The sequence below is a fragment of the Pseudorca crassidens genome, chromosome 5 (genome assembly GCF_039906515.1).
Source record: "Pseudorca crassidens isolate mPseCra1 chromosome 5, mPseCra1.hap1, whole genome shotgun sequence".
NCBI lineage: Eukaryota > Metazoa > Chordata > Mammalia > Artiodactyla > Delphinidae > Pseudorca > Pseudorca crassidens.
The window spans coordinates 89,982,980-89,995,782 of record NC_090300.1 but is presented as its reverse complement, the minus strand read 5'-3'; the positions used below and the strand labels follow the sequence as shown (position 1 = coordinate 89,995,782).

General features: G+C 37.1%; 1 protein-coding gene across 2 annotated transcripts in view; it reads right to left on the bottom strand.

Moving 5' to 3' along the window:
* CFAP44 (cilia and flagella associated protein 44) overlaps positions 1 to 12,803 on the bottom strand; it is a 136,415-nt gene that overhangs the window by 58,122 nt on the left and 65,490 nt on the right. For both annotated transcript variants that reach the window (XM_067738887.1, XM_067738886.1), the window contains 4 exons: positions 10,685 to 10,846; positions 9,384 to 9,614; positions 1,594 to 1,739; positions 715 to 985 (listed from right to left, as the gene is read on the bottom strand). In XM_067738887.1, coding sequence (XP_067594988.1) covers positions 715 to 985; positions 1,594 to 1,739; positions 9,384 to 9,614; positions 10,685 to 10,846 — 810 coding nt within the window. The remainder of the gene's footprint in view (positions 1 to 714; positions 986 to 1,593; positions 1,740 to 9,383; positions 9,615 to 10,684; positions 10,847 to 12,803) is intronic.

Sequence of the window (12,803 nt, the reverse complement as noted above, 5' to 3'; positions counted from 1 at the left end):
TATTTTGTTGAGGATTTTTGCATCTATGTTCATCAGTGATATTGGTCTGTAATTTTCTTTTCTTGTGATACCTTTCTGGTTTTGGTATCAGGATGATGGTGGCCTTGTAGAATGAGTTTGGGAGTGTTCCTCCCAAACTTTTTGGAAGAGTTTGAGAAGGATAGGTGTTAGCTCTTCCCTCCAAAGGAACCATTTTGATAATAGAAAATTTAGGTCTTGTGATAGGGCAAAGGGATATAATTTGGGGATTCAAACCCTCAATCTTCATTACAAAGCCAATAATTTACCTGAATCTTTGATAAAACTCTCACATTCTAATACTAAAGATAATAATATTTTTACAACCCCTTTCAAAGGTACAAATTATGGTATATATCCCACATATGCCTCCTCAATAAGCAAATGAATAAATAGAACGCAAAATATATCAGAAAAAAAGTTGGGCATCTTGAAAACAAAAAAACTTTGTGAAAGTGATGGAGACAGAAAAATTGACAGTCTTTTTAATAGAGGGACTTCTACACCTTTAGTAATAAGGTGAATTCAACATCTTTCATATTTGATAACAGAGGCACCAGAAAGGCAAAATTATAATACTGGTAGGAAGATTAGACTGCAAGGTATTTGCGTCTAAATAGTTTCATTTTTAAAGAATATGAGCATTTTAACATCACAATATTAAAATAAAGTTATTATTATTAGTCAGTTACATACCCTGGGAGATGGCACCTTGGCTTTCATGACCTTCTTTAACTCAAATTCAGAAAAAATGTTGAAAACAAAGATATTACTGTCTGCTCCAGCAGTCACCAAGAAACGGTCATCAAAGCTAGTGGAGATGGCATTAATGCATCCATAATTATTGTCATGCATGCTGAAATGCCAGTAGTCCTCCATATTGGTCAATGAAGGATCATTCTTATTTAGGATATAGACTCGAACTGCTCCATTTTGCATTCCACAAAACATCATTTCTTGGTTAATGCTATGAAACAAAAGGAAAGTAAATCGTTCTTCACATTAATCTGAAAATGTTTAATTTTAAGTTAATTGAAAAATGACTAAAGTTTTAAAAACAAAGATGTTATGGAGTAAGTTGTGTCCCCACAAAATTCATATGCTGAAGCCCTAACAAACTATGGCAGCTCTAGCAAGCTAATACAAAAGAATAGAAGGAGAAAAAGACAATTTGAAATTTGGAGCTATTATATTTGGTCTTCAAAAGAATGACCAGGATATATGCTTAATTCTTAATTATTAAAGGACTAATGATTCAATTAGTGATCTTTCCAGAATCATTGTAACCCAGAACTTTCGTTATCTGACTGTGCAGTAGCATCCTCCTAAGTAACAGAAAGAAAATCCATACAATTGAACTGTGTGACAAATTCTGACAGAATATTTGATAGAAGGAATTTAAGTAGTTTCAGGAGTAGCTTAGATTCTACTTTAGTCATTTGATTTATTTAACTAAACATTGTTTGAATACTCCTCCATTTGGACAGATCTTTAAAATTGACAATATTAATGATGGACAAAAACAGACAGTAATGGGATATAGTTTTTTTTAAAGCTTTCTGAAATTCTGGTCACCTGAAAGTGATAGCTGTGATGGGATTATCCTCTGTATCCTCAAGAAGACGGAAATCAAAAGGTTCATCTTTCTTTTCTGTGATATCACTGCTTTTGTCATATGGGGGAAACTCACAGTGATATAGAAAACCAGAATCATAGCCACCCTGGAAAAGAGATAGATAACATACAAGGTAGTACCTGAATATAAGAAACCTATGACCACATGAGGAGTTTTTGATTATTTCAAATTTTAACACATAAAATAGGTGTCTTAAAACATATACTTTTGTGTGATTTCTATGGTTACAGATGGAGATGCTTTATAAAACCTATTATTAATTTATATGCAACTACATAATTATAAAAATAAAACACCTTACAATGATTTGTTCCTACTTAAAAGACAATACAAGAGGGACTTCCCTGGTGGTCCAGTGGTTAAGAATCCGTCTCCCAATGCAGGGGACGTGGGTTCGATCCCTTGTTGGGGAACTAGGATCCACATGCCACGGGGCAACTAAGCACGTGCACCTCAACTAGAGAGCCCATGCACCCACAACTACAGAGCCCATGCACTCTGGAGCCCACGCACTGCAACTACTGAGCTCATGTGCTGCAAGGAAGAGCCCATGCACTGCAATGAAAGATCCCATGTGCTGCAACAAAGATCCGACACAGACAAAATAAATAAGTAAAAATAAATATTAAAAAAAAAGACAATACATGAGAGATATCATTTCTTTTTTTTTTTTTTTTGCGGTACACGGGCCTCTCACTGTTGTGGCCTCTCCCATTGCGGAGCACAGGCTCCGGACGTGCAGGCTCAGCGGCCATGGCTCACAGGCCCAGCCGCTCCACAGCATGTGGGATCTTCCCGGACCAGGGCACGAACCCGTGTCCCCTGCATCGGCAGGTGGACTCTCAAACACTGCGCCACCAGGGAAGCCCAAGAGATATCATTTCTATCTACATACTGAATTCCATTTTATTTTAAGGATTATTCGGCATAAGCAGTATTTAACAATAGAGTTTTGTAGATCATGGTTTTCAGAGATTTCCAGTCCAGGAGATTTTTTTTCTCCCTAAGGCAACTGCCAGTTCTGAAAGTGGCAGCTAAGAGGTTAAGAAATTGAGCGGAGCAATCTGTAGTGTCATGGGCTTAGGGAAAGGCAAAGAATTCCCAGGGTCCTCCAAGAAGAAGGAGCCATTGTAAACACACCTTCCACTGGGCTTTCCATTGCAACCCTGGAGCACTATATCCCACACATATGGATAAACCAGAAATAGACTGGACCTCGTAGGAAGTAAAACCTAATTTCAAGTCATCTCAATCACTGACTGGATGAAACTGATCTAGGATTTTTAGTTGCTTTCCAGAACTAAAAATAAATTTCAGGAGACAACAGCAATATACAGAAACTCAAGCTGATGCTACAGTTTTTGACAGACAAGATCCAGCGTTCAATTATAAAAAAAAAAAAAAACTAGGTATACTAACAAAGAAAAGTCTTGATTGAAAATCAAAAGAAAAAACAGACCAAAGAAACAAAAGTACAAGAAATAGTGATAGAGGTGTTTTCAAAATGGACTTCAAAATAACTCTGATTAATATATTTAAGGCCTTTGAAGGCAATACAGAAAGAAGTCAACTAGGGTCTATAAAAAAGTAGATAATGGAAAAAATAAAAATTCTAGAACTGAAAAATAAAATGACAAAAATTAGAATTCAATAGATTGGTTTAAAAGCAACTAGACACAGCTAAAACTAGAGTTATGAAGCTGGAACAGAATCAGAAAAAATAGAGTAAGGCAGGAGAGAGAAACTACAGATGTAAAATTTTTTAAAAAGGAGTGTAAGATCTACATGGGACATAATGATAATGATTAATATACACAAAATTAGAATCCCACAAGAAGAGACTAAAAAGGTGGACCAGAAGCAGTACTGTGGTTGATAAATGTCTGAGAATTTTCTAAAAACTGAATACAAATGTATTGAAGTACAAGAAATGCAATGACCCACAAGGAAGATATATGAAGAATTTACACCTTTTAACATTACACCATAAAACTCCCAGAAGAGAGCATAAGCAAAACATTCTCTGACATAAATCATACCAATGTTTTCTTAGGTCAGTCTCCCAAGGTGACAGAAATAAAAACAAAAATAAACAAATGGGACCTAATCAAACTTACAAGCTTTTGCACAGCAAAGGAAACCATAAAAAAAAAAAGACAACCTATGGAATGGGAGAAAATATTTGCAAATGATGTGACAGACAAGGGCTTAATCTCCAAAATATACAAACAGCTCATACAACTCAACAACAAAAAAACAAACAACCCAATCAAAAAATGGGCAGAAGACCTAAATAGACATTTCTCCAAAGAAGACATACAGATGGCTAGCAGGCACATAAAAAGATGCTCAACATCACTAATTACTAGAGAAATGCAAATCAAAACTACAATGAGGTATCACCTCACACCTGTCAGAATGGCCATCATTAAAAGTCTACGAATAACAAATGCTAGAGAGGGTGTGGAGAAAAGGGAACCCTCCTACACTGTTGGTGGAAATGTAAGTTGGGGCAGCCACTATGGAAAACAGTATGGAGGTTGCTCAGAAAACTAAAAATATAATTACCATACGATCCAGCAATCCCACTCCTGGGCATACACACAGACAATACTATAATACAAAAGGTACATGCACCCCTATGTTCATAGCAGCACTATTCACAATAGCCCAAACATGGAAACAACCTAAATGTCCACTGACAGATGAATGGATAAAGAAGATGTGGTACATATATACAGTGGAATACTACTCGGCCATAAAAAAGAAAGAAATAATGCCATTTACAGCAACATGGATGAAACTAGAGATTATCATACTAACTGAAGTCAAAAAAAAGAAAGACAAATACCATAGGATATCACTTATATGTGGAATCTAAAATATGGCACAAATGAACCTAGCTACAAAACAGAAACAGACTCAGACATAGAGTTCAGACTTGTAGTTGCCAAGGGGGAGGAGGGTGGGAGAGGGAAGAACTGGGAGTGTGGGATTAGCAGATGTAAACTATTATATACAGGATGGATAAACAACAAGGTCCTACTGTACAGCACAGGGAACTATATTCAATATCCTGTGATAAACCATAATGGAAAAGAATATGAAAAAAAAAAGTCTGCATGTATATAACTGAGTCACGTTGCTGTAGAACAGAGACTGGCACAACACTGTAAATCAACTGTACTTCAATAAAAAAATAAAGAAGTTACACCTTTTAACACAAAATCTTCAAAGCAACAAGAGAAAAAAAGATGCATAGGTAACAAAAAATAACAATAAAAAGATGTACATAGGGCTTCCCTGGTAGCGCAGTGGTTAAGAATCCACCTGCCAATGCAGGGGACACAGGTTTGATCCCTGGTCCGGGAAGATCTCACATGCCGTGGAGCAACAGAGCAACTAAGCTCGTGCACCACAACTACTGAGCCTGTGCTCTAGAGCCCGCAAGCCACAACTACTGAGCCTGCATGCCACAACTACTGAAGCCCGCACACCTAGAGGATATGCTCTGCAACAGAGAAGCTACCACAATGAGAAGCCTGCACACTGCAACGAAGAGTAGCCCCCGCACAGCTACAAAAACCCAGTGTAGCCAAAAATAAATTTTAAAAAAAAGATATAGATGGCAGAATGGAAGACAAAAGATGATAAGATATCAAAGTTTTAAAAAGAAAATATACAGAAGAACTAAAAGTTTTAAAGGCAAAATAGGCACAAGGCAAAAAAAAAAACCCAAACTTATATATACATATATATGTGTGTGTGTGTGTGTATGTGTCTGTGTATATATATATATATATATAAAATGTGACAATGAGGTGAGGGGGAGGATACACAACACTAAAGTGCCCTAAGATCTTTTTTCTCTAGAGCTAGTAAAAGAATAAATTTGTATCAAATTATATTAAATTAAGGATATATACTATGACCTTTAGCATCACCACTAAAAACAAAATAGTAAAAAAAAAAAAAGTATAACTAATAACCTAATAGAGGAGGAAAATTGGGGGGGAAACTACCTAATCATCTGATAGAAGGTGAAAAACCGAACGTAGAATTGGTGTGATAAACAGAAATAATAAGATGGTAGATTTAATCTAAAATATATTAGCCATTACATTAAATATAAAAGGACACAGTGTTCTATTAAAATAAAGATTTTACTACAGGATTAAAAAGAAAAGCCTAGCCATGTGCTGCTTACAAAAGACATACTTTGAAATAAGAATATCAAAGATAAAGGCAAGAAAATAATCATTAACAACTCTCAGAGTTTTGGCTTAGTAACTGGATGGATGGTTGTCCCATTTACTGAAATGGAGATGGAGCAGGTTTGCACAGGGCAAGTGTGATTTAAAAGTCATATTTTGGGGATTTCCCTGGTGGTACAGTGGGTAAGACTCTGTGCTCCCAATTCAGGGGGCCCAGGTTCGATCCCTGGTTGGGGAACTAGATCCTGCATGCATGCCACAACTAAGAAGTCCACATACTGCAACTAAGAAGTCCGCACACCACAACTAAGAAGTCCACATGCCGCAACTAAAGATCCCACGTGATGCAACTAAAGATCCCACATGCCGCAACTAAAGATTCCATGTGCCGTGACTAAAACCCAGAGCAGCCAAAATAAAAATAAATATTAAAAAAAAGTTATATTTTGGACATGTCCATTTTGAGGTGCCAAGTAGTGATGTCAAGTTGGACATACAAGTCCGAATATGAGAGGAGAGGTCAAGACTAGAGATAAAAATGAAATTTATTGGCATATATTTGATATTTAAAATCTTGGGACCAGATAAAATCATCTAGCAAGAAAGAGGGCACCCAAGACCACATCCTAGAGTACTTCAAAGTTCAAAGCTAGTTCAACATATAAGAAGCCAGCAAAAGAGTCTAAAAAGGAGTGGCCAGCAGATGGTGGTGTCATGGAAGCCAAAAAAGAAAATGCTTTAAGAAGAATGGAGGGTTAACTTTATCAAATGTTTCTGAGAGGTCAAATGGACAGAGAAGTGACCACTGAGCTTGGCAGTAGGAAAATCTTTGATGACTTGAAGTGGTGGAGCTAGAAACCTAACTGGAATGTGTTAAAAACCAAATAGGATGTGAAGAAATGAAGTCAGTGACTAGAGACAATTCTTTCAAGTTTTCCTATAAAGGAGAAGTGGATGAGAAGAAAAGAGATGTGAAAGAAAAAAATCAAGTACTAGGAGCATGTTTATGTGCTGACGATAAGAACTGAGTAAACAGAGAGAGGTTGAAGATACAGGAGACCAGCCAGTTTATTTCAGAAGTAAAATCTTTGAGAAAGTGAGAGGGGATGGGATCAAGAGGCCATTTGGAATAGTGTCCTTGGAAAGTTGCAGGGGACCATTCACCGATTGTTAACAGTAGCAGACAAACTTGTATGGATCTCCATAGGACATTAGATCTCATTAAGACAAGATAAGGAAATTCCATCTGATTGTTTTTATTTCATTTTCTCAGTGAAATGTGAGATGGGAATTCCTTGGCAGTCCAGTGGTTAGGACTCTGTGCTTTCACTGCCGGGGCCTGGGTTCAATCCCTGGTCAGGGAACTAAGATCCTGTAAGCCACTCAGTGGGGAAAAGAAAAAAAAGAAAAAAAGGAAAAGGAAAAAGAAAAGAAATGTGAGATAAAGTTATCATTAGAAGTTGAGGGAAGGTACAAAGTGATTGATGGGAGAAGAATTAAAGCGATAGTTTGGAAAGTGGGAAAGTGAACATGGCTGGGCAGTAGAACCAGCCTGCACTGTGAGTACTGATTTGAGAACTGTGGTCGTGCCTTCAAAATGAGACTGGTTTTCTGCAGCATCTGCTTGGATACAGGCACAGAGTTGGCAAATAGTTGAGTCAAGCAGGGTTAGTGTCACTTCTCCTGAACTATGCCTTGACCTTGTATGCTGGTGTAGTTTAATGGTTAAGAGTGTGGACTCTAGACCCAGACTGCCTGAGTCCAGATCCTGGTTCCACCCCTCATTAATTATACAACCTCAGATAAGTTACCTAACCTCTCCACTCCTTTGTTTCTTCTTATGTAAAATGCAAATTATGAAGAGTGCTTATTTTATAGGGTGGTCACTTAGAATGGTGACTGGTATATAATAAGCAGGTTTCCAGATTTAGCAAATAAAAATACAGAATGAATGTTAACTAAACTTATTGTGGTAATCATTTCATGATACATGCAAGTCAAATCATTATGCTATATACCTTAAATTATACAAAGCTGCCTGTCAATTATATCTCAGTAAAACCAGGAAAAAAGTTTTTAAATGCAGGATGCACAGTTAATTTGAATTTCAGATAAACAACAAATATGTTTTTAGTATAAGTACGTCCCATGTAATACTTATCTGGCACCCCTAAAGGTAAGCATTAAATATGTTTGTCAGGGCTTCCCTGGTGGCGCAGTGGTTGAGAGTCCGCCTGCCGATGCAGGGGACACGGGTTCATGCCCCGGTCCAGGAAGATCCCACATGCCACGGAGTGGCTGGGGCCGTAAGCCATGGCCACAAGCCATGGCCGCTGAGCCTGCACGTCCGGAGCCTGTGCTCCGCAACGGTAGAGGCCACAACAGTGAGAGGCCCGCGTACCGCAAAAAAAGAAAAAAAAAAAAGTTTGTCAAATAATTAATAATTCTTGCATATGTTTCAAGGACACTAGAACTCTATCATATTACTGTACAGTTGTTTCTGTGCTTCTCTCCCTCATGATATGAGGGAACTTTCAGAAGGCAGGATCATGTCTTAATCATTCCTTTACCCCATGAACCCCACACAACAGTAGCCATCGATAATTGTTTCATGAAGCACAGAAGATAAAAGGTCAAGGCACTAATACATGGAATCCTAAGGTGCCTCCATCACTACTTCCTATCCTTCTTGCTGCTTGTCTCCTTAGAAGTTGCCATCAAAGATATATTTCTAAGAAATGTTGAAGAGGAATGGAGTTAACTCTCATCACTCCTTATAGCAACAGTACTCAGCTAGGCAGTCTCCTGGCCTGGCCAAAGATCTGATACCAATTATGAATTAGAGATAATAATTGACATAAAAGTATACGTGAAAAAAAAAGTATATGTGAAAGAGTACTTTTTTGGTGAATGGAATTGAAATTTGTGACAAATTCATAATGAAGGAAATCTTGTTTGCAATAGATAAATAAAATATTTTATAAGGGTAGAAAATATATAGGGGATGTAACTGTCACATTATTGTAACATTTGCAGGTACTTGTCTCGCATTTTTCTCTTCTTCCTTATTAGCCAAGTCCCAATTTCACTCAGGGTGGCAATGTGACCATCTAAAAACAGTCAGCTTCCCAGACTTCCATGCAGCCACACAGCATAGTTGTAGATAATGAAAGGTAAGCAAAAGTCTAGTGGACTGTGCTGCCATCATATTCAAAATTTTAAAATGATAAACACAGCTGGAAAACCCCTTAGCCCTTTGCCCTTCTACCTTTAATTCTCCTCCCCTTTGACCTTCTGAAATGTGTGACTGTCATAGATAACAGATACAATAAGTAGACTTATAAAACATATTAAGATGATATAAAAACAAACACATTCATTCATCAAAATTCACACCTTCGGTAGTAGTTAATAGCTGAAGTCTTACCATAGAGTAAGGAAGTAAGAAAGTGATGGAAAATAATACCTATAATTAGATTAGGGTTGAGATAAAAATTTATTACATTATTACTTACCAAAGAAACCCAGAACTTCCCTGGCCCAGAGTAAAATCCACAGAGGATGTGACAGGGGGTTAAAGGAATAAAGATTTCGGGTAATGGTTCCTCCTCCTCCTCCTCCTCTTCCTCCTGGAGTTCCTTTTCTCCATCTTCTCCCATCTCTGCTTCTAGGCTTTTCCTCCTTTCTTCCTTTTCCTTCTCCTTCAACTCCTTTTGTTTCTTTCTCTTTGCAATTTCTATTAATCTCTTGTGCAAAAGAGATATTGAGATTAAAAAAACTGTAATTCATTCATTCATTCACACTATTATTAAAGAAAGTAGGAGGAAGACAGAGTCCTAGAAAAATTTACAGCTCTAATGTAACAAATAATGTCATTTAAAGATTATTATCAAGTTGGGAATATATTTTTATTGTTAAAATTTTCAAATCTTTGGAATGACTTTCTTCATAACTCCTATTGATCCTGGTTTTACAGAAATTATTTTGCCTTTTTTTTCCTAATAGAGAAGTTAAATATAGCTTCTCTCAGAGCCTATCACTGTCAATCCATGAATTTGGTGGATTGACATAGTCCACGGGGGAAGCTGGCTCTATCTTTAGCGGTACAGTGATTTAGGCCCTCAGCCTCTATCAACTGGCTATTGCAAAAGCCCCCCAGCACTGGCATCCCTAACTCCCATCTTTTACCTCTTTATTCCATTTACCTCTTAGAATTAAGTTCCAAATTTATATGATCTCATCACATCAATCGCCTCCTCAAAAATTCAAAATGGATTCCAATGGCCCCAAAATTAAATTAAAACATCTTGGCTAACATTTAAGGGGTTCCATGTGGTGGTCACAGACTCCTGTCACACCCCTCCACAAATTGCATCCCTCTGCTTCATGGTCCATTCTTCATTTCTCGAAAACTCCAAAACTCTTGCAACTCTGCCTTCCCTCAGGATGTTCTCCCAGCTTTTATTGCCTTCCTCCTCATTTTCAACCTGTCAAAATCCTTCCCATTCTTTAAATACTAAATATCACCTCCATGAAGTCATCCTTGACCTCCTCTCACCCCTCTATCAGAATCATATATTCTTTCCTCTGCGTGCCCCTAAAATTCTTTTCTTTGCACTGTGATTTTAATATTTAATAATATCTACTCATTACCACCTTCTAATACAATAAGCTGCTTTCTACCAAATAAGCTCCTTAAAGTAAAAGTCTATGTCTTATTCTTCTTCTTCGTATTTTCCCAGCACTTAACACAGGATATTTTATATTCTAAGAAAGAAAAAAAATTAGAAGACAATGCTTCAAGGGTATTTCGTACCAGAATCTTAGATTTGATACTTGAGAAATGGAAACATTTTATACACATGTCTTTGATTTCATAGGAAACTACATCATGGTCCTCCTCCTCCTCCTTTATAGTTGGAAATGGAGCTTCAAGAACATAGTCATTCTCACAAATAATCAGTAAAGTACTTTCAGGCTAAAAACAAAATTAAAACATATCATTTACATTTAGGCAAATTTTTAGAAGCACAGTTCATAAAGATTTTAAACCAGGGAAACTATAATTGCTATGTATATTAGCCATTTTTAAAAGACACTTATTACCAGTAATAACCACAGTGAGGAACTTAGTCAATCTTATTAATCACTATACACAATTATTAGTACAATTATATCATTAATTAATGAGTTAAGTGTTAAAATTAGATTTAGATTCATTTCCCTTATAGATGCCATATTTTCTGAGCCAAAATTTGGTTGTGAAATGTTATCCCAAACAGCAGAATATTAAAATTAGGACTGCCAAGGAAAATCTGCAGTATGTGAATGGCATATACAACCTCAGCCTCCTTTGACTGATCATCCTCTCTCTGCCTGAGTTCATTTAATGTGGATGTCCCCAAGATTTTTGTTCACTTCCCTCTTCTTTCTCTCCATAAACATGCCCTGGGAAATCTTATAGCCAATCAAGGCTTCATTACCACTCACAAGCAATTAGACTGCAGATTAATCTCTCTAGTCCAGTCCAAAATCATGTATTTAACCATGTGTGGGAAATCCCCATCTTGATAGTCTACAGAAACGTTATTCAAAATGTTTATTTGAAATGTTTATTCATTCAGTTATTCTATTCTATACTTATTATATACCTATTATGTGTTCAGAATTTTGTAGAGGGCTAGAGGCAAAATTATAACAAGAAAAATAGGGATTGTCTCTGCCATCATGAAGCTTACCTCCAATGGGAGAGCCTGTCATTTAACAAATCATATAAATAAATGTAAATTATAACTGCAATAAGTGTTGCAGAGATACCACAAGAGTAAGGAGGTTGTACAGGCTTCCTGAGAAGGTGGTACCTAAGTCTCAAGGTGAAGCATGAGTAGAAGATATTTTTATAATGACTTAGGGGAGGTTTTGAGGGAGCATGCTATGTAAAGGACATACCATGTGCAAATATCATGTGGCACATTTGGGCTTTTAAGAAAGTTGTGGCCTTGGTGGTATCACCTAGGTGAAGAGAACAGAGTGAGAAGAGAGACTGGGACAGAGCCTCGGGGAAACAACACTCAATGGCTGAGTAAGGGAGACTGAGAAGGAGTGACAAGATGTAAGAGAAGGAACAAGGAGAGCATAATGTCCCCCAAATCAAACAAAGATGGTATTTCAAAGAGGAAGTGAGGCTCAACAAGGTCAACTGAGGCTAAGAGGGCAAGAAGATAAGAACTAAAACTGTTAAATGGATACCACCGATATCTTTAGAGGAGCTGATCTGGTGGAATTATGAGACACAAGAAACTCGTAAGAATGTGTAAAGGACGGAGTAGGTGTAAGGAAATGCAGTTCGTGGGAATAAACAATCCCCTTAAGAAAATTGGGAGGAGAAACATGGAGCAGTGACTGGAGGAGAACATGAAGTCAAGGAATTTATTTTTTATACATGAGAGTTTTGAATATATTTAAATACTGATGGAAATAATCCATTTAACAAGTAAGGTTAAATTTATATGACAGAAAAGAGAAAATAAATGTGTGAAATGTTGAAAAAAGTGGGAGTAGAATCCAAAGGTCACAAGGGAGAATTGGCCTCAAGTAGGAAGGCACACAGCACCTCTATTGTAAAAAAAAAAAAAAAAAAAGGGAAGAGGAGCAGGTACATGAAGAGGTAACAGGATTTTACGTTTGGTAGTGGGAAGTTAAAGGAGTTCCTGGCAGAGGGCTCCTACTCTATGAAATAAGTGATGCTGAGAATGAGAGTGAGCGAACTAGTGGGAGGCTTGAAGCTTTGAGGAGAGGAGAAGTTTTTAAGTGTTCATTGTGGGTGAAAGAGAATTGATAAGAACAATGTCACAGGATTGCTAAGCCATACCATGAATTGTGTTGAGGCCATTTGAGTCACTAAATTATGGAGAAGCTAATCTTCTCTGATGTAT